The sequence below is a fragment of the Mauremys mutica genome, chromosome 8, assembly GCF_020497125.1.
Source record: "Mauremys mutica isolate MM-2020 ecotype Southern chromosome 8, ASM2049712v1, whole genome shotgun sequence".
NCBI lineage: Eukaryota > Metazoa > Chordata > Testudines > Geoemydidae > Mauremys > Mauremys mutica.
Genome location: NC_059079.1, coordinates 34,563,233 through 34,588,479, shown reverse-complemented (window position 1 = coordinate 34,588,479; position 25,247 = coordinate 34,563,233). Strand labels below are relative to the sequence as shown.

Sequence of the window (25,247 nt, the reverse complement as noted above, 5' to 3'; positions counted from 1 at the left end):
AGACCAATCTTGAAATTCTTACTCAGCCAAAACTTTCCCTGAAGTCCAGGTTCTGGTCAAAACGGACAGTTTTGTCTCTATCTTAAGCTGATCAATCTTAGTTCTGTGTCCTGAGCTTTCCAATAATAAATTTGATAGTCCCCTTCCCCCACCCCGAAAGTAATAAATAAAGGAGAGTCTTTAATAAAAAAGCAGAAGACCTACCAGAAACATGATCACAGCAAAATTTATCTGTTTTTGTCCATAGGCTAGAAAACAAAATGTTTAAAAACGGATCGTTAGCACTCAAATATACCCAGGTAAAGGTTCAAATCATTGAGGGCCATTTTGCTACTTACAAGGAGGTGTATAAAGAGGATGATTGATGTAATAAGCAATCCAAGCTGCAAATCCCCAGTAATAGAAGCAGTTCTGAAAAATAAGTAATTTTTCTGTTTTAATTTTTATAATAAAGATATCTACTGTCCTCTGTGTGAAGGGAAAACAGTAGCGTTATCTAGACTAGTGATTACCAAAAGAAATAGTGATAATGATCACTTGGGGGCAGATTGCAAGTTGCAGATAATGCAACAAAAATGACAACATACCAAGTTTGGTAGAGTGGGAGGGAAAGACAGGAAAAGACAACAGTAAATAAGCAGGAAGTGTAGCTCTTGAAGTGACTTTTTTTTCCCTTCAGAGCAAAGGGAGTGTACAGGCTGTTTGGTCTAGAAATTGCTTTTGAAAATGTGGCCCAAAGCGTTAAAGCTAAAGGAGCGTTTTATCTGGAAGCTGTTCTGTTTCACTGCGCACAGGTCAGAGATGAGGAGCCATAAGGACCAAGTGCTAGGGGAGCCAGGACTCGTTTTGCCACAAATAGAAACATCATGGGTTCTAAATGGTGAGCTATGATCAGCCTCCCTCCAACCTCTTCCTTTCCCTCCCCATAGAAGCATGCTTTTATCCTCCTCCCTATCTTAAACACCTACCTTTGACCAGGGGCGGCAGGTTTGTAGAAATTTAGGTGGTGCCCAGAATGCCGACAGCCCACCCCCCCACCTGCCTAAGACTCTGGGAGGGAGTTTAGGGGCAGGAGGGGGGGGGTGGAAAAGGGGTGGGGGTTCAGGCTCTGGGAGAGAGTTGGGGGTGTGCGGAGGGAGGGGTTGCAGGCTCTGGGAGGGAGGTTTGAGGCCGGAAGGGGGGGGGGGGGATGTGGGAAAGGAGTGGGAGTGCAGACTCTGGGAGGGGGTGAGGAGGAGTGTGGAGGGAGGGGTTGCAGGCTCTGGGAGGGAGGTTTGAGGCCGGAAGGGGGGGGGGATGTGGGAAAGGAGTGGGGGGTGCAGGCTCTGGAGGGGGTGGGGAGTGCGGCACTTACCTGGGGCTCATAGGCAGGGCGGGCCGGGGCCTCTGCGCGCTGCTATCCCCAGGCACTGCCCCCGCAGCTTCCTATTGGCTGCAGGGGCGCTTCGGGTGGGAGCAGCGCATGTCGACACAGACCCACCCTGCCCAGGGGCCGCAGGGAGGGGTCGGCAGCCACGCGGAGCGAGCAGGAAGGAAGCCGCTCAGCTCCGCTGCGCTGCCGGTGGTGAGTGGCGGCCCTGGGCCATTTTGAATGGCCTGGAGGATGTGGGGGGGCATCTAGGGGCAGAAGGCGGGGCTAAGGCCTGTGGTGCCTGGGCACCCTAGAACTCGCCGGCCATGCCTTTGACCCTACCTTATGTCCTCCTCAAACTAAAGCCCAATCTCTCTCCTCCCAACTCACTAAATGTGTTGTCTGCAACCACTTGCTGAATTTCTCTTTCAGTTCTGTTCTTGACCTTCTCTAATCCAGCTACCACCCTCTATGCTCCACTGAATTCTCACTAGATTATCCTTAGCCTCTTGGAAGCTTTTTCAATGTCAGCTTCTCCCTACTTGAAACTTTGTCCTGTGTTGGTTTCCATGGCTCTGTTCTTTCTCTCCGATTGCTCTCTTTGCCAGGCTTCTCTTCCCCTTTCACCATGTTAGGATGTCTATCCTTGGCCCTCTCCTCTGCTCCTTCTATATTCTAGCTCTAGGTGCTCTCCTCTGCAAGGAAGGTATTAACTACCATCTTTAGGCTGATGACTCATAAATCTACGTCTATGGATGCACCCTCCCCCTTCACTAAATCTAGTATCTCAGCCTGTCTTTCTGACATCTTTGTCCAATCACCACCTTAAACTCAACATGGCCAAAACTGAGCTCATCATCTTCATTCCCTCACTCTTCCCCTATAACTGGGGTGTCACCTCTGACTTGGCTCTCTCGCAGGATGAACATATTCAGGACATTTCTAAATCCTTTCACTTTTTCTTACACATTCCAAAATCCAGCCTTTGCTCCCTGCCCACAGCCAAAACTCATCCAAGCCCTCATCACTTCATGTCTTGACTACCACAAGCTCCTCTTTTCTGGCTTGGACCACTGCAGCCTTACTCCCAAGTTTATTTTACGATTCAGAATGCTGCCATTGTTAAGATCATCTTGGCTCTACATCCTTCATCTAAACCCAACCATAAAAGTAAACTACAATACATACATAATTGTATTCTCATTCCCTATCCTTTAGCTGTTTGTGTCTTTAGACTGTAAGCCCCTCTGGGCAGGGCTTGTATCTTTTCTCTGTTTGTACCAAGCCCAGGACAATGGGGTCCCAATCCTCATAGGGGCTTTTGGGAGTTACCATAATAAAAATATTTACAAATGATACAATATAAAACATATGGGAACACAGCCAAGCTGAGGCCATATCACTCATGTTATAACAATTCTGTTTATCTTTTATAAAAATGTAGTAACTAGATTTTGAACTGAGTTCCAAATTTACAATAGTAGAACTCAAATGTGAACTTCCATGTTTTATTCTAAATTAAGCATTCATAGTTCAGACTATAGACCCCAACATTTTACTGAAGGTCAATAAATTACGGACAAAACGTGAGCTTGGCTGCAATTTTTGTATTCCCACAGTTGTCCTAGAGGCATGGCAGGTATTACTTTCAAATCAGAGTCTTTGTTTGCATATGTGATATACTGGGTTAGTGCATGTTAATGTCTTCCTGAAGTGACTGGCTCCATCAAGGATAGGAGTCTGTCACTATATAACAACTAGAGTTATTCCTTTTAGCTAAAGTGGCAAGAGATTATGCTCTTCACTGAAATTTCCAAATTCAATCCCTGCTGCCAGCAATGATGTTTGTATATATGCAGTCCTGGCTCCGCCCACATAGCTCTAGCTTTTATTTAATTAGAAAATCATGGTTTTAAATTCTGACACCAGGAAAATAATGGTTTAAATCAAAAGTAAAAATGTTTTAGGATATTCAAAATCCCAGGGCCAAATTCTCCACTGGCATAAGACCACTGAAGTTGATGGAGTTACACCACAGGAGAATCTGGTTCCTAGTTTTGTTTATTTCTACAGATGTCACAAAATCAAACACACCAGTGAGTTTTACTAGGGGCCTGATACATTTTCCACTTAAATCAACAGGGGTATGTACATCGAATCTGCTGAGTCAACTAAAAAACCCAAACTGTTTTCACTAATTAGAACAATGGCTTAAAAATGGACTTCCCAAATAGACTTTGTATATGTTTAATGTTTTTAATTGTATAGAACAGCAATAAAAAATTAAAAACATCAATAAAAAAGCATGAAAAATTAACATTTTAAAAATACAAAATTCTATACTCATGCAACACGAAGCCTGATCCTGAATGGTGATGAATATTGTTAAACTGCATGATATTTTCCCCTTGGCATTAACTGTTTGTTGTTTTATACAATTTAACGCTATGAGTTACAGATTTAAGGAATTATGCCACCATTCTGAAAATCTAACCATTCAGTCCAAAACTGATGCAAATTTAACCTAAGCAGCAGTGAGGTGGAGGGGGATGGGTGGTAAGACGTATAGCTCTTTTTATATCCAAAATATAGTTTTTCCAATGATTTGCAGTAGCCAAAGCCTCCTCTAAGAAACTGTCTCACATTTTTACCTTCTACCATTCCAAGATGTTCCCAGTTGGACTTGCTAGAGCCCAAAGGTAAACTCCTATATGGTAGTGGTGGTGGCATTAGAGACCCTGCCAGGAAACTGCTCTGACCTGCTGGTTGAGAAAAATGTTAGCAGCAGAACTGAACCCAAGCTGTAAAGAAAAAGCAGAGGCTGATGTGTGGAGGAAGATTTAGAGGAGAGGCCATCCTGACTTTAAGAAGAGAGACGCCTCCACAGGGACTGAGTGAGTAGACACAGTGGGTGACTGGTGGAGATAAGACTTTATGAAAAAGAGGAGGCGACCGGAGCACTGGGGGCAGGGAAGAAAGGAAGAGCACAAGAACCAAGGTGCTCTCACTATGAGGCAATCAGTCAATGGAAAACACAGCTCCGCCGAGTAGTCATTCTAAAGTAACCGGATTGTTATGGGTTTCAAATGCAGCACAATCTGCTTAGTCTAAAAGTCTCTCTTTAAAAATGAACGAGAATAGTAACTCCTACACTTTACATGAGCTTTTCTTTGGCTGCCAAGCCATCAATGGAAGGCAAATTCATGGCCAGCTGAAAGTCCGGGTCTTCCAGAAAGTTATTTTTCATACAGAGGAGAGTTATGTTACTTAGGCTCTTATTAAATGTAGAGAGATAGAGTAACAAGAAGGCCGTTATCTACAGCTATATGGTGAAACAGCATTTCTGACAGTAATGCTCAAAGAGGTTGTGTATCTGAAATCAGAATCTTAGCATCTGCAAACCAGACTTGCTGAATGTAGTATATCTGACAATGTTTCTTTTAGCTGATGGTGTGAGAGACAGTAAAATCTCACATGCTCCAAGGGTTGTGGTTGCCTTCACAGCTGTGATGAATGTCAGTATCATTTTTCCTAGAATTGTTTCTATTACAGTAGAGCCCAGAGGCCTCAATCAAGAGTGAGGCTCCATTGTGCAAGGCACTGTACAAACACATAAAGAGACAGTCCCTACCACAGGTTTACAGACCACCAGACAAATGGTGGGCCAAAGAAAGCATCTCTGTTACAGATAGTGGAACTGAGGTGCAGAGGTTAAGTGACTTTCACAAATTTATTCAGAAACTCTGCAGCAGAACCAGACTCAGATATTTGTGTACCAGTCCAGCACCCGAACCACAAGACCATCCTTCCTCACTGTTCATTATTCCTGGGGGACTGCGAGCAGGTTTCATGGGGGTCACCAAGCAGGGCCAGCATTAGACTCACTGGGGCCCAGGATAGAAAGCTGAAGCCCTGCCACATGGGGCTGAAGCCTAGGGCCATGAGCCCTGCCACCCGGGGCTCAAGCCAAACCTTGAGCAATGTAACTTCATGGTAGCCCCTGTGGCAGGGGGCCCCAGGCATGTGCCCTGCTTGCTACCCCCTAACACCGGCCCTGGCTTTTATATGCAGAAAATCAGTTATTGTGGCATAGGTGGGCCATGGAGTTTTTATAGCTTGGTGGGGGGGTGGGGGGGGAGCTCAGAAAGAAAGGTTGAGAACCCCTGTCCTAAAGCATCATCTAAACATTGGGATCTGATCCCAACAATAAATGCTGTAATTAATGTGAACAACCAAAGTACACAATTTTCTTGAAAAAACATAGTTCAGTTTTAAGGAAAGACTCCTAAAGTAAGTGGGATTTGTCACTGCTGAATTCAGTATCAGTCATATCAAAACCGGCAGATACAACTCATTCTTCATACACAGACTCCCAGCAGATGACAGTGCTTAGGAGGGCCTGTGGCGAGCCTGGCACCACAGCGCCCCTTTGTGGCAGGGGTGGGATAGGGTGTCGGCGTCTCACCACTCTCCAGTCCTTGTGTCTGCCTCCTTTCGGGTGGTCAGTTATGGCCTCCCAGCCTTCTCTTCCCCCCTCCCCCCCCGTCGCCTCTGTCTGTCAGGGTAGCACAGCCTAGCGGCCTGAGTCCATGCAACCCCCTCTCACAAGCGGGGTAGCACGGCCTAGCGGCCAAAGTTTATACAATCTCCCTTCACAAGCAGGGTAGCGCAGCCTAGCAGATAGAGTCCATACAACCCCTCTGACAAGTGGGGTAGCACGACCTAGCGGCCAGAGTCTATACAACCCCTCTTACGGGTGGGGTAGCGCGACCTAGTGGCCAGAGTCCATACACCACCTCCTTACAATCAGGGTAGCATAGCCTAGCAGCCGGAGTCTCTAAGATCCCTCATGGTTCGGGGGTGAGGGAGCAGGGGGACTCGGGCCCTTCCTCTCCACTGAGCCCCGACCCAGGGCCCTGGTAGTGGCAAGCTCTCCTTGCCACTCACTCGGCGGAGATCCGCCCGCAACACGCTGAGCGTCAATACAGCTCTAACGCCGTTTGTCTTTAGAGTTTCCCTGGGTCACTTCCTACCGTGAGGACCAGTTCATCTGCGGTGGGGGGTCCTCCGGTCTGTTCCTCCCCTGTGACGTCCTCTATCCGGGTCTCAGGTACTGCCTGGGCTTGGCTGACTCCTGGATCCTGGCGCACAGACTCTCCCTCTTCAGGAGCTAGCAGCCTGCATCCTTCTCCTCCAGTGGTGAGCCCCGACTGAGCTGGTCTGCAGGCTTTTATACCTGTTCTCCAGTTGCAGCATGCCCAGCAGAGCTTCTTGGGCATGGCTTCCTCTGCTAGGAAGGAAGGGTTAACTCCTGCGGTACCAGTGCGGGGCTGCTCTGCCCCGTCACACACCTTCCCCCTTAAGGCAGCCCTCGGGCCCGGCTGACCCTTGGCCATTTCTTCCCCCTCCTCTTCCCTGACTTGGAAAAAGAAGTCCGCATTCCCATGGGCCTTTCCCGGCTGGTGTAACACGTGGAAGGAGTAGGGTTTGAGGGACAAGTACCACCGCATGATCCGTGTGTTTGCATCCTTCATGCTGTTAATCCATCTGAGGGGTGCGTGGTCTGTTACCAATGTGAAGGGGTTCCCTAATCGGTAGTACCTCAGGGCCTCAACTGCCCGTTTAACTGCCAGGGCCTCCCACTCTATGGTGGAATACTGCATTTCTCGGGGGAACAGCTTGTGGCTTAGGTACAAGACGGGGTGTTCTTCTCTCCTCACCTCTTGCGACAGTACGGCCCCCAACCCTACCTCTGAGGCATCAGTCTGGAGGATAAAGGGCCTTGCGAAGTCAGGCTGGATCAGTATTGGCTCCTGTGTCAATCATTCCCGCAGGGCGCAAAAGGCCTTCTCGCAGTCTTCTGACCACTGGACCTTCCGTGGTTGGGAGCTTCTCGTCAAGTCTGTCGGGGGCAGCGTACGTGGCAAAGTTAGGCACGAACTGACGATAATACCCGGCCAGCCCTAAGAACTGCCGTACTTGCCGTGGGGGTCGGGTAGTTCAAGGTTTCCACCTTATCTACCAAAGGGTGGAGTTTCCCCTGACCCACCGTATAGCCCAGGTAGGTCACTTCTCTTTGGCCCAAGTGACACTTGATTGGATTTGCAGTGAGACCTGCTTCACGCAGTGCTTGCAGCACCTCAGCGAGGTGCTGGAGATGTTCCTCCCAGTTGGCACTGTAAACGATGATGTCATCGATGTATGCTGCAGCATACGCGCTGTGGGGTCTCAACACTTGATTCATGAGCCGCTGGAAGGTAGCTGCGGCCCCATGTAGCCCAAAAGGCATCACTGTAAACTGGTAGAGGCCGAATGGTGTTGGGAACGCTGTCTTTTCTCAGGAGGCTGGTTTCAAAGGGATCTGCCAATACCCCTTGGTCAGGTCTAGGGTGGAGATGAATTCTGCCTTACCTAGCCGCTCCAGCAGCTCATCCACCTGAGGCATGGGGTAGGTATCGAAACGAGAGATCGCGTTCACCTTGCAGAAGTTGATAGAGAACCTGACTGTTCCATCTGGCTTGATAACTAGTACTATGAGGCTCCGCCATTCACTTCACGACTCTTCGACCACCCCCAGGGCCAACATCATGTCGAGCTCTCTCCTTACCGTCTCCCACATCTTCCTGGAGAGTGGGTAGTGGTTCTCCCTCACTTTGTGGCCGGGGATGGTGGCGATATGGCGGCTGGTCAGCATGGTCTTCCCGGGCTGTGTCGACAGGACTGTGGGGAAAGCTGAAATCAGCTGTCGTAACCTGCTCCTGCTGGACCGGGTCGAGCTCCAGGCTTATGGCCGCAGACCCTGGCTCCTCTGGATCTTCCGCCAATGGCCCCAGTTCGGGTTCTGGAGGGTACGGGGCAATCATCAAGCCTTCCTAGTCTCTCCAGGCCTTGAGGAGGTTTACATGGTAGACCTGAGCGTCCTTCCTTCGCCCCAACATCCGTACTTCGTAGTCGACGGGCCCTATTTGTCTAGTCATCTCGAAGGGGCCTTGCCACTTGGCTAATAGCTTAGACTCAGAGGAGAGTAGTAACAAGAGGACACGGTCTCCGGGCTCAAAACTTCTCATCTTGGCCCCTTTATTGTATTGAGCCTCCTGGCTATGTTGGGCTTTCATCAGGTTCTCCCGTGCCCAGGCTCCCAACTCTCGGAGCCGTTCCCACAGGTGGAGGATATACTGGATGGATCCTTGGATGCGGGTCTCCTGCTCTTTCCAGGTTTCTTTTGGGAGATCAAGAATTCCCCTGAGTTTCCTCCCTTGGAGGAGTTCAAAAGGGGAGAATCCTGTGGAAGCCTGTGACACCTCTCGCACAGCAAAGAGGAGTGCTGGGAGCAATTTATCCCAGTGCCGAGGATCGTCATCTACGAACTTCCTTAGCATGGCTTTCAAGGTGCCATTAAATCTCTCTACCAACCGATCCGTCTGAGGATGGTAGACTGAGGTCTTGAGTGCACAGATATTCAGCAGACGGCACAACTCTGCCATTAGTCTAGAAGTTACATTAGTCCGTTGGTCCATTAGTATCTCCCACGGCAGGCCGACCTGTGCAAAGATCTGCAAGAGCTAATTGGCGATGACCGGTGCCATGGCAGTCCGTAGTGGTACCACCTCTAGATACCGTGTTGCATAGTCGACCATGACCCCGATCCACAGGATGCCATCTTAGACCAAACAGGTGTCAGCCTCGAAGGAGGTACTTGTGGCCAGAGCTACTCCTCTCCAAAGGTCCCACCAAGTCCAAGCCTATCCGCTCAAAGGGTGTCCCAATCACCGGCAAGGGCACAAGGGGGGGCTTTTGGTATGCTTTTTGGGCCGGTCTTCTGGCATTCGGGGCAGGAGGCACAGTAATCCCGCACCTCCCTATGGATGCCCAACCAGAAGAACCTCTGGGCCACCCGTTGCAGCGTTTACTCCCTCCCCAGGTGCTCAGCCCACGTAATGAGTGAGCTAAGTGGAGCAAGTTCTGCCGGAACCGCCGCGGGACCAACAGTTGGCGCAGGTCTTCTTTTGTCTGTGGTTCCTGGACCACCCGATAGAGTAAGTCATGATGGATCTCAAAATCGGGGTCCTTGCTGCCAGTGTTGGGGCAGGTCTTCCTCCCTGGGGGGTCCCGTTGCCTGCTCCCAGGCTCAACTGAGGGTGGTGTCCCCCCCTTGTTCTTCCAGGAAGTCGCCGTCTACATCCAGCCATCCATGGCCCTCTCCCGTTCGGGCCTCAGTAGGGGTTTGGCTCCCTTCCTCTATCTCTGGACTCCCTGAGGTCCCCTCCAGGGGGTCGTCCGCCACTGGTTGGCCTAATAATCCAGGCCTTCTAGTCCACCCCCTCACTTTTCCTCCCTGGATGTGTACCCCACTCCCACAAGAGGTCAGCGAAGCCCGGCCAGCCACTGGGTAAGCCAACTTCGGGGCCACCCCGACTAGACACCACCTTCAGTGTTGAGCAGCATCGAGCTGCACCCAGATGGTGGGGTATGGCTTCACATCCCCGTGAATCCACTGCAGGCTGATGGGGGCCCCAGTGGTGCCAGTGGGCTCTACCAGCCCAGCCCGGATGACTGTCTGGCTACACCCCAAGTCCACCAAGGCCCAGGTAGACGTACCATCTACTTTCACCGGTATAACTATCTTCACCAGCTCCCATGTCCATGCACGGTGACCCGCAGCCCAAACCTGCCCATAATTACAATCCATGTACAGGCACTCCCTCCGGAAGTGCCCTATCTGTCTGCACTCATAACACTGGTCCCGCTTCCCTTCTTCAGCTGGGGTATGATGGGGGCTGCTCTGCCTCCCTGACGCGTCGTCTTGGCTTTGTACGAGGTCTGCCCTGGGTGAGTCCTTAGCACTGTGCGTCGTGTGTGTCCCTGCTGACTGGGCGTACCGACAGGGGCCTCTCCCCTCCACCTTACGGGCCCCCCAGGCCGGATTCAGGTTCCGTTCACCTGAGCCCTCCCCTTTGGGACTGGCATTCTGTTCTCCCTCTGCTGCCAGGTAATCCTCCATTAGGGAGATCGCCTCCACAAGGGTCTTCGGGCGGTGTCTCTGCACCCACTCTTTCCCCCCAGTTGGAAGGGTCTGCAGGAACTGCTCTAGGGCCACCGCCTCGGCTACCTGAACACTCATCTATCGTTCTGGTTCCAGCCACCTCCAACAGAGGTCGCGGATTCGCTGGGCCACGGCTCATAGTCTGGCTCCTGGCGTGTACCGTTCTTTCCGGAGTCGCTGGCGGTAAGTTTCGAGGCTGACACCTGTTTGGTCTAAGATGGCATCCTGTGGATCGGGGTTATGGTAAGCGGCTTGTGCTGGGCCCGTCAGGTAGGGTGCTAGAATAGTGGCCCAATGTGCAGGGGGCCATTGTACAGCAGTTGCAATCCGCTCAAAAGTCACCAGGAAGGCCTTGGGGTCATCCCCCGGCCCCATCTTTGTTAGGCGCACTGGTAGTCCTCCGAGCCCCGCACTTGCACTGCCCCCTGCCGTGCCTAGAGGAGGGCTTGGTGCCTGTCCTATCAGCGTTGCCATCTACTGAAACAGTCGCTCCTGGTTAGCCTGTTGTTGGGCCGTCAGCTCCCGAATCAGCTGTTGCTGTTGCTCTTGCTGCTGTGCCGCTTGCAACTACTGTTGTGCTGCTAACTGCTGGAAGGAGACTGGAAAAATTCCACCACGATTTCAACAGCTTCCATCCCTCCATCAACCTCAGCCTGGACCAATCTACACGGGAGGTCCACTTCCTAGACACCACGGTGCAAATAAGTGATGGTCACATTAACACCACCCTATACCGAAAACCTACCGACCGCTATGCCTACCTTCATGCCTCCAGCTTCCATCCCGGACACACCACAAGATCCATTGTCTACAGCCAAGCACTGAGGTACAACCGTATCTGCTCTAACCCCGCAGACAGAGACCAACACCTAGAAAATCTCCACCAAGCATTCTCAAGACTACAGTACCCACACAAGGAAATAAGGAAACAGATCAACAGAGCCAGACGTGTACCCAGAAGCCTCCTACTGCAAGACAAACCCAAGATAGAAACCAACAGGACTCCACTGGCCATCACATACAGTCCCCAGCTAAAACCCCTCCAACGCATCATCAGGGATCTACAACCCATCCTGGACAATGATCCCACACTTTCACAGGCCTTGGGTGGCAGGCCAGTCCTCGCCCACAGACAACCTGCCAACCTGAAGCATATTCTCACCAGTAACTGCACACCGCACCATAGTAACTCTAGCTCAGGAACCAATCCATGCAACAAACCTCGATGCCAACTCTGCCCACATATCTACACCAGCAATACCATCACAGGACCTAACCAGATCAGCCACACCATCACCGCATCATTCACTTGCACATCCACCAATGTAATATATGCCATCATATGCCAGCAATGCCCCTCTGCTATGTACATCGGCCAAACTGGACAGTCTCTAAGGAAAAGGATAAATGGACACAAATCAGATATTAGGAATGGCAATATACAAAAACCTGTAGGAGAACACTTCAACCTCCCTGGCCACACAATAGCAGATCTTAAGGTGGCCATCCTGCAGCAAAAAAACTTTAGGACCAGACTTCAAAGAGAAACTGCTGAGCTTCAATTCATCTGCAAATTTGACACCATCCGCTCAGGATTAAACAAAGACTGTGAATGGCTTGCCAACTACAGAACCAGTTTCTCCTCCCTTGGTTTTCATACCTCAACTGCTAGAACAGGGCCTCATCCTCCCTGATTGATCTAACCTCGTTATCTCTAGCTTGCTTCTTGCTTGCTTATATATACCTGCCCCTGGAAATTTCCACTACTTGCATCCGAAGAAGTGGGTATTCACCCACGAAAGCTCATGCTGCAAAACGTCTGTTAGTCTATAAGGTGCCACAGGATTCTTTGCTGCACTGCTACTGTTGGTTCTCCAGCAGCCATTTCAAAAGCTTCTCAGGATCCATTTTGAGCATCTGGGTCCTTGTTTCAGGCCCTGATCGCTGCCTGCATTCTCCATCAGTTGTGGCAGGCCTGGCACCGCAGCACCCCTTTGTGGCAGGGGTGGGATGGGGTGTCGGTGTCTCACCAATCTCCAGTCCTTGCGTCCGCCTCCTTGTGGGCGGTCAGTTACGGGCTCCCGGCCTTCTTCCCCCTGTCGCCTCTGTCTGGCAGGGTAGCACGGCCTAGCGACCTGAGTCCATGCAACACCCCCTCCATGAGTGGGATAGCGCGGCCTAGCAGCCAGAGTCCATACAACCCCCTCTCACGAGCGAGGTAGTGCGGCCTACCAGCCAGAGTCTATACAACCCCTCTTATGGGTGGGGTAGCACAGCCTAGCGGCCGGAGTCCATACAACCCCCCCTCACGAGTGGGGTAGCGTGGCCTAGCAGCCGGAGTCTCTAGGATCACTCATGGTTCGTGGGTGAGGGGGTAGGGGGATTCGAGCCCACCCTCTCCACCGAGCCCTGACCCAGGGCCCTGGTAGTGGCAAGCTCTCCTTGCCACTCACTCGGCAGGGATCCGCCCGCAACACGCTGAGCGTCAATACAGCTCTAACACCGTTTGTCTTTAGAGTTCCCCTGGATCACTTCCTACCGTGAGGACCAGTTCATCTGCGGCGGGGGGTCCTCCGGTCTGTTCCTCCCCTGTGACATCCTCTGTCGGGGTCTCAGGTACTGCCTGGGCTTGGCTGACTCCTGGATCCTGGCACGCAGACTCTCCCTCTTCAGGAGCTGGCAGCCTGCATCCTTCTTCTCCAGTGGTCAGCCCCGACTGAGCTGATCTGCAGGCTTTTATACCTGTTCTCCAGTTGGCGCATGCCCAGCAGAGCTTCCGGGGCGTGGCTTCCTCTGCTAGGAAGGAAGGGTTAACTCCTGCGGTACCAGTGCGGGGTTGCTCTGCCCCATCACAGGGCCTTACAAAGTAACACAACCTTTCAAGAGTATATGCAGTGTTAGCAAAAGGAGCCTTGTTTATACCTAGTAATGTTTTTACTCGATTCCTACTAGGAATGAGTAGAACCTTCATGGATGGGACATGTCTTTTTCCATTTTAATTACATCTGTATCCTTTCTTCAAAAAAACAATTTGCTCATATCCTCAATGTCCCAGAGAGTACAAGGAAGCATTGAAAGAGCCCAAATGACTCTACTGCCATGTATGTGAAACAAAGGTGAAGGGTCTCCCAGCCAATACAATGGATGGAATTTTTTCCTCCCTCTCAGAAATGTCCAATCCCATCCCCTCTAAGTCATGCTCACAAGGAACTTGATTGTCTCATTACATTAAGATGATTGACTTCTCCTAGAGGACAAACAAACAGCCCCTATATGAACAATGATGTATCTAAAATAGGAGGCCTTTTCTACCACCTATATTTGAGTGCTGGAGGAAAATGTGTAGTCAGACTAGGTAAAAAGATATACATACATATTATTAAACCATATTTCTGGCTCCAAAGTTAAAGCTGAGCTGACCTTTCCTTTTAGAGTGGAGTGTAACAATTTGTCTCTTAATTAGGAATAAAAAAAAGCTGGGCCTAATATAAAATCATACACACCATGATAGGGGAGTGATGTAATTTTAGCAAAATAGGGGGGAGGGATAGCTGTGGTTTGAGCATTGGCCTGCTAAACCCAGGGTTGTGAGTTCAATCCTTGAGGGGGCCATTTGGGGATTGGTCCTGCTTTGAGCGCAGGGGGTTGGACTAGATGATCTCCTGAGGTCCCTTCCAACCCTGATAATCTATGATTCTATGAAAAGTTACACAGAGTTGTTTGGAAGTTCTAAGGTGTTTAAAATTGCTCCATTTTGAAGTGTGTGTGTGGGGTGTCTGACATCTTTGCTCCTGCTATCTCTCAAATAGTTTCTTGGTGACCCAGATTCTCCATATAATTAAATGTCCTTGAAAATCTGTATGCCCACTCCTTTCTCCTCCCACAAAGTGAAAGCAATAAGGCAGATCCTCAAAGGGAGTTAGACACCCAAATACCTTTAAGGGTCTAGGCCACTGGACCTTTCATCAACTTGATCACTTAGTATGTTTACGCTCCTTTCCCCCCAATTGAAATGGGAACTGTCTTTACAGCCCAGGAAGAACTTTCTACACACATGTGGGGTCCTGGAAGAAGCTGTGAGAGGGGAAAAAACAAACAAACAAACAAACAAACAGTGTGTTGAAGCTGGTAAAGATAATGGGATTAGAGTTGGTAAAACTGTTCCTGTGAAATGTTTTTCACCAAGAAATGCAGATTTGGGCTGACCAAGACTTGTTACAAATTCATGTTAAACCTTCTAAATTGTTTCACTCCAAAATATTTTTTTAAAATATATTTTAAAAAAATTTGAAATGTTGGATTTTGACATTTTCAAAATGTTTCAATTAAAAATGACTTTTCATTCTGAAATTTACATTTTATTTGACCAGAAACAATTTTTAGTGTGCTGATAAATTTGAAAAAAATTCATTAAGGGTCAACCTGATATGAATTTTTTCATCACAAATAACTCCATTAAAATCAACAGAATTACACCAGAGCAAGTGAGAGGTGAATCAGGCCCAAGTGCAGCTAAATAGGGAGACACATGGTTATGTATGAACTTGATGCTGAAGACAAGTATCGTGAACTTGATGTGGTGGAGAAGGGGAAGTGATTCAAAGGCCCTGGTCAGAATGACTGGCAAAGATAAGAATTTTAGCAGCTGTATTTTGTTTGGACTGGAGTGGTGCAATGGGGTGTCAGACACTAGTGACAAGTGATGATTTAATGCACAGTATGCATTCACTTTAAAGGTACAGTTGTCCTGCTTTCAAACATCTAATGTTATTAATGTAAAATAGCTACCACTTGTCCAGAGTGGACATTTCTAAGTGAGCTGCTAGCCTGATAGAAGCCTGTGCACATCTCTGCTTCGGAAAGCAATGAAAATAGATCTGTGACTACCAGTGCTCAGCTCATGCTACTAGCTGAATATTTAGGACCCTTTTCCTACTTAGGAAGCACAAAGCTAACGCGAATGCTAAGCAGCTGCAGGGAATCAGATGATCAATAGGGTAATAACAAAGATAAGACTATTGGTAGGGTGTAAAAATGAAACTAGAGCCTTCTCATTCCCAGGTGAGACCACCACTCCCTTAAGATGCAGATGTATTTTAAAGAAATAGTCTAAACAAAAAATATTAAATACCATAAAACCGGGCTGTTAGGATATGACATAATCTGCTATCCTCCAGATTCTATATAACCTTGTTTTAAAATAGAGTATTCTGCTGCCTCATTTTTTTAAAATATCTCTAGTTACTGCATAGCCATGCAGTCTATCATACCACTGTGCAGGCAGGCAGCCAACAGAGGGAGCACAGGTGAACCCCTGCTCCCAGAACAGAGTTGTTGCTAGGTTGTGCTCATGACAGGAAGGAAATATAGAACAGCCATGGTGCTTCATGCTACACAAGAAGCAAAGGCAAATTTATAATTGTCAAGGAGAGAAATGATTCTATTACCAAAAAACAGATTTAAAATATTTTGAAAACCTCTAGTTATGTACTACTAGACTGTGCCCCCATAAAATATAACAGTGCCTCTGAAATCCTCACACCCAGGAGGGCTAGCGGGCTAAAAACTGAATGAATACTAAAGGTATTAAATCTTGAAAGAGCAATGGGAAAACTGACAGGAATTATAATGGCAGGGTGGCATGTAGGTTACAATGGGAAGGTTACTGTGAGATCTTGTAAAAGAATTACAGCTTTACATAATCAGAGCTGCTGTGCATTACCACAAAAGCCACACCAAAACACTGTGCTAATGAAGCAGTGCAGAGAGTGGCCGGATTGTATTTACTAGAGGGCTGTGGGTAGATTTTTGTCACAATTTACCTTAATAATACTCCTCAGTGGCATAGTCCCATGGGAGAACCGATGAACAAATATTGTTTCAATCAACCTTTTGATGTAGTGGAAAGAATGGCAGATACATGCCAAGCTAGAAATAGCAAGACAAAAGCATTTAGGAATGCTACAGAAACAAGTGTGGCAAGAAATTTGGAATAAAAATACGATGTTTATAAAAATATTGCTTGAGGCTCATAACAGAACTTACTTAACCACTGGATGTGGGTTTGATGTAAGCTTGTCATCCAGGCCATAGACAAAAGGCATGCGAAAATAAAACAGAAAATAGATGAACAATGGACCTGCATATTCTGTCAAAAATACCTGCCAAAAAAACAAACAAACAAACAAACAAAAAACAAAAAAAAGAGAGAGAGAGAGAGAGAATAATTAGATTGAGCAGATCAGTGGCAGTGCTTTGTTTTCTTTTTGTGATTAGTAAATTCCTCCACCAACCCAGAATGGAGGTGTGGGATTTTTTTTGTTTGTTTGTTTTTGCACCATAACAACATTTGGAATTATAGGCTGAGATTGTTAGAAATGCATACATATAATGTGCACTTGCAGTTGCAGTAACTGCATACAACTTCAGTAATTACATGCACAGGTGACAAGTTATGTGCAATTAACATGGGAACACATACAGTTGTGATAAATGTGCATGCAAATTATATTTATAGAATGTTAGCCTTTATTTTTCATCTTGGTATACTATAAAACTACTTTTTTACTATAGGTTAAAAAGAATGCTGGGAAAGAATTTCTCCAGGAAAAAAAGGGTGGAGGGCAAGAAACTAGTTTCTAATGAGTGAATTTGGTTTAAAATAGAAATACTTCATATGAGCATCACTTTAATTTGACCTCAATTTTTATAATGACTTGCTTCCATAACTAATTAAAGTAGGTTCATGTCTGAATTATGGAGAAATAAGGGAAATGTACTGTACTTATGTAACAAAAAATCATCACTTTTTTCTGATATACTTAGAGCTTCTCATATGTCCAGAAAAGTTGTTGAGGTACTAGTGATATTACATGATATCATCATTACAACTGATGTAATTGCATCAGCACTCAATCTGGCAAAGGTGAAACTGACCATAGATGGGAAGATATTTTTTCTTTAAACTTGCTGAAGCTAAAGCTTTTCTTAGGTTATGTCTGAATAAGATGAATGAAGGGCAGGGTGAGGAGGATCTAGATGGTTCACAGGACAATCATATGGCAGAGTATATGCTTTGATTTACATTATAATGTTTTAATATGCTGTGGTATTTCACTGTACATTGATATGAAAGCATCTTGATCTTATAACCTGCTCATATTGTAATTATTTGTTCTGATCATCTTACTGCATTTAGGATTACTTGGTAGGAGTCTTTTTCTAACATGGGCTCCAGTGTGATGATCTGAGGATTTATATTCAATGAAAAGTGATTTAAAATTATGGGGGGGGGTATCATTTTTATCTTTACTATTTGTCATTAATAATATTGTATTAATTATTGTAACTAAAATGATATGTTTTCAAATTGCTGTCTAACTTTACCTTCATGCTGTGCCGTTTAAATTAAAACTAAAGGACAACATGTGTATTGTGGAATTGCAGAAGGCTTTGTGCAGGGACAGTTGCCCAACTCATTTTAAAGCCACCTTTTCTCTTACCACCTAGTCAATGCTACAGGCTAACGCTGCCATGATGGGACTTTTCTTTGAATTAAGAGGGCAGAACATTTGATGTTTTCAATTTCTGTTAATGTTAGAGCTGAATGAATAGCTATTTTTCAGTTTGGTGGCTGAACCAAAAACTATGAAAAAATATTCGCGTAGTTTCATACCAAAACTGATTTTCTGTGGTGGTCTTTCTTGACCAAAAAAAAAAAAAAATGTTTGGGTCAAATGAAACATTGTGAATGTCTATTTGAAGTGACACTTGGTTTCTAAATGAAATGTTGATTCAAAACACAAAGTTGAAATGGTTCATTATGATAGTTTCAAAGCAAACTTTTGAGTTTCAAAATTTTTGTTTTCAGTGTTTATTCAGCCAAAACTATTCACCAAAATCAATCTGAATTCATGCTGCTACTGAAATAACCAGCTGTCATTAGTGTCCCAGGACCTGAACTGCAAACATGCATGTGAGTAACTTTACTCTCATGAGTAGACCCATCGAAGTCAATGAAATTGACTGACATGAGTAAAGTCACTCATATGTCTTTGCAGGATTGATCTCCAGGACAACAAGATCTCTGACAGCCCAAGGAACAGAAGTTACATAGTCACTTAGTTCCACTGTGCCAGGCTACCATGTTGCAAGGTGATCACTGATGCTTTTCCATGGGGTGCACTGCCAGGAATTCATGATGTACTTTTATTGGGTTCTCTGGTTAAATGCTTCTTAAGATTAGAGTCACTGAAAATGAAGCTCCACTGTCTATATCTGCTGTCAGACCAGGCAGCGCATGGACATTCTAAATAAATGCAGAGAGAAAGCGATGCAAGAATTAATTAAGGAGAAGCATTAATTAAAATGTCTCAGGCTTGCAGCATAGCTCACCATAGTCCATCCTATTTGTGGCCCTAAATCTTTAAAATATAGTGTAGCGGTTGTGCCAACTGGGAGATGCTGCAGGATTTCCTCATCTCTCAAGGATTTTCCTTCTGAGAAGAAGAAGTAGTTATACACATCACAGTGAAATTAAAGTAAACTCTGGTAACATATTAACCCTAAAGAAATCTTTTAGTCTGTTTAGACCAATCTGTGGGATCCTTTGACCTGATACATGTTTTACCAGCATCTTAGGTAAGAGGGTGCCATTTGATAAAAACAAATTCAGAGTCCTTCTGTTTCCTTATATTTGAATACAAAACTATAGGAAAAAAAATATAGGAGTGAATTTTCTGTGCACCCACGGAAAACCATTGAAACCAACACACCATGAATTAAATCCTCATCCCCTGCTCTGCAGTAGCCACTATAGTTATTCCAATGGGCAGACGCTAATGGGGGGGGGTGTCACTGCTCTCTCTGTAGGAACAGAGAATTTATATAGATCATGGACCCACTAATCAGCCCCCTTCTCATTCCTCATAGAATATCAAGGTTGGAAGGGACCTCAGGAGGTCATCTAGTCCAATCCCCTGCTCAAAGCAGGACCAATCCCCAACTAAATCATCCCAGCCAGAGCTTTGTCAAGCTTAAAAACCTCTAAGGAAGAAGATTTCACCACCTCCCTCAGTAACTCATTCCAGTGCTTCACCCACCCTCCTAGTGAAAAAGTTTTTCCTAATATCCAACCTAAACCTCCCCCACTGCAACTTGAGACCATTACTCCTTGTTCTGTCATCTGCTACCACTGAGAACAGTCTAGATCCATCCTCTCTGGAACTCCCTTTCAGGTAGTTGAAAGCAGCTATCAAATCCCCCCTCATTCTTCTCTTCCACAGACTAAATAATCCCAGTTCCCTCAGACTCTTCTCATAAATCATGTGCTCCAGCCCCCTAATCATTTTTTTTGCCCTCCGATGGACTCTTTCCAATTTTCCCGCATCCTTCTTGTAGTGTGGGGCCCAAAACTGGACACAGTACTCCAGATGAGGCCTCACCAATGTCGAATACAGGGGAATGATCACGTCCCTCGATCTGCTGGCAGTGCTCCTACTTATACAGCCCAAAATGCTGTTAGCCTTCTTGGCAACAAGGGCACACTGTCGACTCATATCCAGCTTCTCGTCCACTGTAACCCCTAGATCCTTTTCTGCAGAACTGCTGCCTGCTCATCTCCATGAACTCCTTAATGAAGGGAAGCCATGGCATTCAAGAGGTTGCAGTGTGCCCCTACATGATCTCTTTGTAGCCTTCCATTTCCGTCCAATGGATATGTGATGGTTCCACGTGGTTTTGGTCCTAAGCAAGGGGTATGGAGTAGACCAGGATCTCTCCCTCTCTGCATAGTAAAATGCAATTTATATTCAACTCTTTTGTTTAACTGACATCTTTCCATTCCAGAGGTTTGGCCTATCAGACACATGCCTGCTCTGGGCTAGTGGCAGTGGCACTCAAGTTCCTGCATTTAGGGGAATCCCCATAGTTCCAGCTGTCACCCAGTGACAAGTTTCCCAGCATAAGCCACTGGATAGGGCCTGATAACGTAAATACTTGTGGAAGGAAACAAGCTGCTCAAGCACATATTTTCCCATGGACTGATCTAAAAAAATGTGTTAATCTTTACTAGCATAATCATTTAAAGAGATTGTATAAATAACTGTATGCTTAATAGCAGGGAAAAAAAGGTGCTACATTTTATTTGAATAACTATGGAGAAATAACATGTTTTTTCAGTTATGCTTTCCCTTGTGCATCAATGCCAAGCAACAAGAGTTTTCTACCAGAAATACCTGTGACTAAATTAACTGAATCAGCCACTTGGCACCAGCTAAATCTGTAGATCCTATATTCCCATTAATTCATTTTGCATTAGCTTATCACATGACAAAACTGTAATGTCCAACTGAGATAAAAAGAAGTTAATGTGAATTAATAGCACTAGCACATAACCCTTCAGACTTTTCACAGATGAGCATCACTTTGGGGTGCATCTCACTGCAGTTAGCTGCAGGTAATATATAGATTACATGCTGCTTCCATTGAAGGACAAGTGCTCAACAGTTGAAAACAAATTCAAACAATGTGCAAACTCCCAAATTAACTAAACAGTGGGTAATGGTACCAGACCCATCTGTGGGACTCTAAGTAATAATGTTCAAAGAATTCAGCTTGTGGTGGGCTCCTTTTTGTAAAGTCCTTCATAATGTTAACTAGTTCAGCAAAACTCCCACTTATAGCAGATAATACCAGCAGAGAGGACAGAACGTGGCACCCCTCTGTGCAAGCACTGTGTTCATAGCCTTATTACTCTAGGCCCGACTGGTACTTACTGGGGTCAAGTCTTATTGACTGCCTTGCAGGATACCACTGGGGATCTGCAAGACAAATTAGAAAACATAAAATTATCCATAGTATTTGCTTTTGGATTATCCACTGTTGTAATGACTGCAACCGAATGAGAGAAGCTTTCGGTTGGAGATTTATATGACTTCTTGTTTTATTGTTTATTATAAAAAATCATCAAAAAGTTACAGATCAAAGCACAGATTTGCAGAAATTAGGAGATGACAGCTAATGAAAAATTATTTTAAATCTCAGCTACATTAGTGTTCAGTTGTTGATTACTTGCGTTAATGTGTGTATATCACATGCTCCGTCAAACTACATAATTTTATCTTAAATAATTATGCACTGGAAATTCTGATGTGATTTGTACCCTTAGTATGTTTCTTTGAAAATATTATACTTACAAGATTTATGGAACATCAATCTGATATCACCAATCGTGGCATGTGGTTCCACCTAGGCAACAAAAAATACTATTCGTGTAAGACATTTGTATTGGAAGATGATCAGTAGGTTAAAAAAATGTGCAGGGGGAAACGTGATTTTTTCAAGTTGACAGCATTCCTTTAACTTTCTGAAACAGGGCCAAAAAATTCTATGTCTAGTATGGACAATTCAAGCCACTCGTAATAGGAAAAAGGAGCATTTAATCTCTAGCTCATGTTGCAAATCCATCCATGTTAATAATGACCAAAGTTATTACAACATGATGATAGTTTGGTGGCTTATTTGAAATCTCTCCAGGGTCACATCACAACTGGTACTAACTGGCACCCTTGTTGGCCACCTTCAACTGAGAGGTTGAATGTGAATGAAGATGGAAGTGCTCCCTGCCCTCTGATCTTTCCAGAAGAGGGTTCATGGATTTTGTAAGGCGGTGTGGGCAAGTTTGCTCTGCCACTACCTAGGCTGTTGTCTCCAGTGGAGGAGTAAGGGCTTTCCATCTCCTTTCACAAGCATTCCATTTACTTAAAGAAAATTAAAAACTTCTAAATACTGTCACTGCCATTTTAACATTATTATTTACCTTATCCAGAAAGCACAGCTGTTGCTTTGTCTTCCAATCGAGGATTTCCACCTGATAGAGAACAAAATGACAACTCTAATTGTTTGCTGCCTGATTAATCTTTCGGCTCTTGGGGCATTCTTTAGAAATATGATCATTGCTAAGGATGAAGCACCACCTTTTTTCAGTCTACTGACTGTGCTAATATAACTATTTCTGATATAACCAAGAGGCAGCTTTGATCAGGACCAACTGCAGGTCTTTAAATCTCTAAGTGCAGCTGTACTCTGGAGAAATAGCACTTCCTACCAAGCAGATCTTCTCCCTGTGTGCAGTCAGAGCCAAAGTGCTTACTGTGTTGACAAAAATAGGTTTTTTGTTTTTTTTACACTTGTGACGTTCCCCCCTGGTGTTATCTGGACCAGTGATCTGCTAGATCACTAGAATCCTTGACTCTGGGAGCCAGTCTTACCTGGTTCTGCTGTGAGACCCCCCACTCCTGGGATGTTCACGCACACCCTCTGGCATGTAAGCTGCTCCTTGGATTGTGCAACCGAATGACACTAGCCAATATCTCCAGGCCCAAACACAAGCCTAGGAACCTTTGTCTTGCAGTGTCCAGTTATGCCCATTGGATGCTGCAAGCTTATATGAGTTTGTCAATTTAACAAAGAAATTGATATGTACCAGGCTTGTTATCCCAAGGGGAGTCTCTGACATGCTTCAGACCAAACTCACAGCTTCAGGTAGAACAAACAAACAGATTTATTAACTACAAAGATAGATTTTAAGTGATTATAAGTCAAAACATAACAAGTCAGATTTGGTCAAATGAAATAAAAGTAAAACACATTCTAAGCTGATCTTAACACTTTCAGCGCCCTTACAAACTTAGATGCTTCTCACCACAGGCTGGCTGGTTGCGTTTCAGCCAGGCTCTCCCCTATGATCAGCACTTCAGTCACTTGATGTGGTGTCTGTAGATGTAGGTGGAAGAGAGAGGAAGAGCATGGCAAACAGCTCTCCCTTATATCATGTTCTTTCTTCCCTCTTGGCTTTGCCCCCCCTCCCCCATATTCAGGTGAGCATTACCTCATCACAGACCCAAACTGACCAAAGGAAGGGGGGTGACTCACTCGAGAGTCAAACAGATCCTTTTGTTGCTACCTAGGCCAGCATCCTTTGTTCCTGTGAGACTGGGCTGGGTTTGTCCCATACATACCTTGATGAGGTATGAACTGCTCTTAGGGTAGGTCTACACTTACCTGCCGGGTCGACGGGTGGCGTTCGACTTCTCGGAGTTCGAACTATCGCGTCTAATCTAGACGCGATAGTTCGAACTCCGGACGCGCTCCCGTCGACTCCGGAACTCCACTTCGTTCCCGCGGCGTCTGGACGGGTGAGTAGCCCGAACTAAGGTACTTCGACTTCAGCTACGCTATTCACGTAACTGAAGTTGCGTACCTTAGTTCGACCCCACCCCCCTTAGTGTAGACCAGGCCTTAGAGAGTTTTTGCCCGGGCTTATTTTAAGCCATGAGGATACATTTTCACCCTCATAAGTATATACATTAAATTATAACTTATAACCTTACTATGGGGGGAAGGGATAGCTCAGTGGTTTGAGCATTGGCCTGCTAAACTCAGGGTTGTAAGTTCAATCCTTGAGGGGGCCATTTAGAGATCTGTGGCAAAACAACAAAGAAAACTGTCAGGGACAGTACTTGGTCCTGCTAGTGAAGGCAGGGGACTGGACTCAATAACCTTTCAAGGTCCCTTCCAGCTCTATGAGAAAGGTATCTCTCCATATAAAATAACATTACTGTAACAACAATGCTCAGTGCATCAAAGGCACATGACAAACTTTGCATTTGATACCACACAATCATATTATAAGGATGAACATGGGGTTGTAGGGTGTTCCCCCAAGGTACAACACTTGTTAGTACAATAGAGACAACTTAGCTATGGGATAGCAAGCTAGATTTCCATCAAGTTTCACAGGTGTAACTGAGGGAAGAATTTGTCCTGCCAAATCTTTATTACTGTTGCAAAAGTCAGACACAGCTTGGCATAGACACAAAAATCATAATTTTTACTTGTAAATAGAGCACACTGATCTATGTCATTGAGTGATAATAAACATTGACTTTGTGGCATTGAGGACTTCTCTTTCAGAGTAGAACTACACTTCAGGTCAAAAGAAAACATACCTATTATAGAACTCATTTACAATGGTACAATTGGAAACTGTTTAACTAAAATAAACTAGCATGTCTAACAGAAACCAACATAGATCTTGCACTGTAATAGATCTCTTCATGTACAAATACAGATGTACTATTGCTTACCTGGGCAACATCAAAAAATTTAAATATAATTTATTTTGTTTAATTCTGATGTTAAACATATACCTGACTTCTTTAATCTAATTTAATAAATTAGCTTGCTGATGTCCTCCTAGTGTCTCTGATTTTTAGACACCTCTTTGATGTTCATTGAATGCTACTGTAATACAGTCAACCTTTAAAATTCCATGTGACACACCCAACATTAATATCTGTTTATTTTAAAGATATCATGTCAGTCCTGAAAATAATTTAGGGCCCAAACTTCCATGGTAGTCTCCATGGAGTAATTCTAGGTGAATAGTCCTGTGAGCAGAACCCTCAAGTGAATAAAGATTTGTAGGATCAGACACCAAAGTTAAGTTTACCCATTATATCACATGCAATTTCAGCACATTTTGTCCTTATGGAAAAATGCTATAGAACTTACAGATATTAAACTAGCAGGGTTCAAGAAAAGTTAGTTTAAACCACATATAGCATTTATCAGAAAATGATGTCCTTTCTGCATCATTTTTAACCAAGCTATAACATTTAACAGAAAATTAGATCCATGATATAAAACTTCAGGGGCTTGGTTAAAAAAAATTCTATAGAAAATATAGAATTATCTGATAAATTCTAACGGATAAAAATAGAAGTATAGAATCCATGAACCCCTAGGCAGCTCTGACAATGCTATACGGGCATGCTCTTGCCTCTGGGTAGT

General features: G+C 45.4%; 1 protein-coding gene across 5 annotated transcripts in view; it reads right to left on the bottom strand.

Annotated features, from left to right (window-relative positions):
* The window catches only part of LOC123376604 (very-long-chain enoyl-CoA reductase-like), a 58,258-nt gene that overhangs the window by 4,538 nt on the left and 28,473 nt on the right, over positions 1–25,247 (bottom strand). For 3 of the 5 annotated variants that reach the window (XM_045028746.1, XM_045028741.1, XM_045028745.1), the window contains exons 2-9: positions 22,213–22,263; positions 21,590–21,641; positions 21,170–21,214; positions 18,789–18,892; positions 16,440–16,555; positions 16,217–16,322; positions 339–411; positions 205–248 (exon numbers count right to left, since the gene is read on the bottom strand). In XM_045028746.1, coding sequence (XP_044884681.1) covers positions 205–248; positions 339–411; positions 16,217–16,322; positions 16,440–16,555; positions 18,789–18,892; positions 21,170–21,214; positions 21,590–21,605 — 504 coding nt within the window. In that variant the 5' untranslated portion in view covers positions 21,606–21,641; positions 22,213–22,263. Of the gene's footprint in view, positions 1–204; positions 249–338; positions 412–6,384; positions 6,987–16,216; positions 16,323–16,439; positions 16,556–18,788; positions 18,893–21,169; positions 21,215–21,589; positions 21,642–22,212; positions 22,264–25,247 lie in introns of those variants that run through there. The other 2 variants (XM_045028743.1, XM_045028742.1) reach the window with 2 other exon arrangements.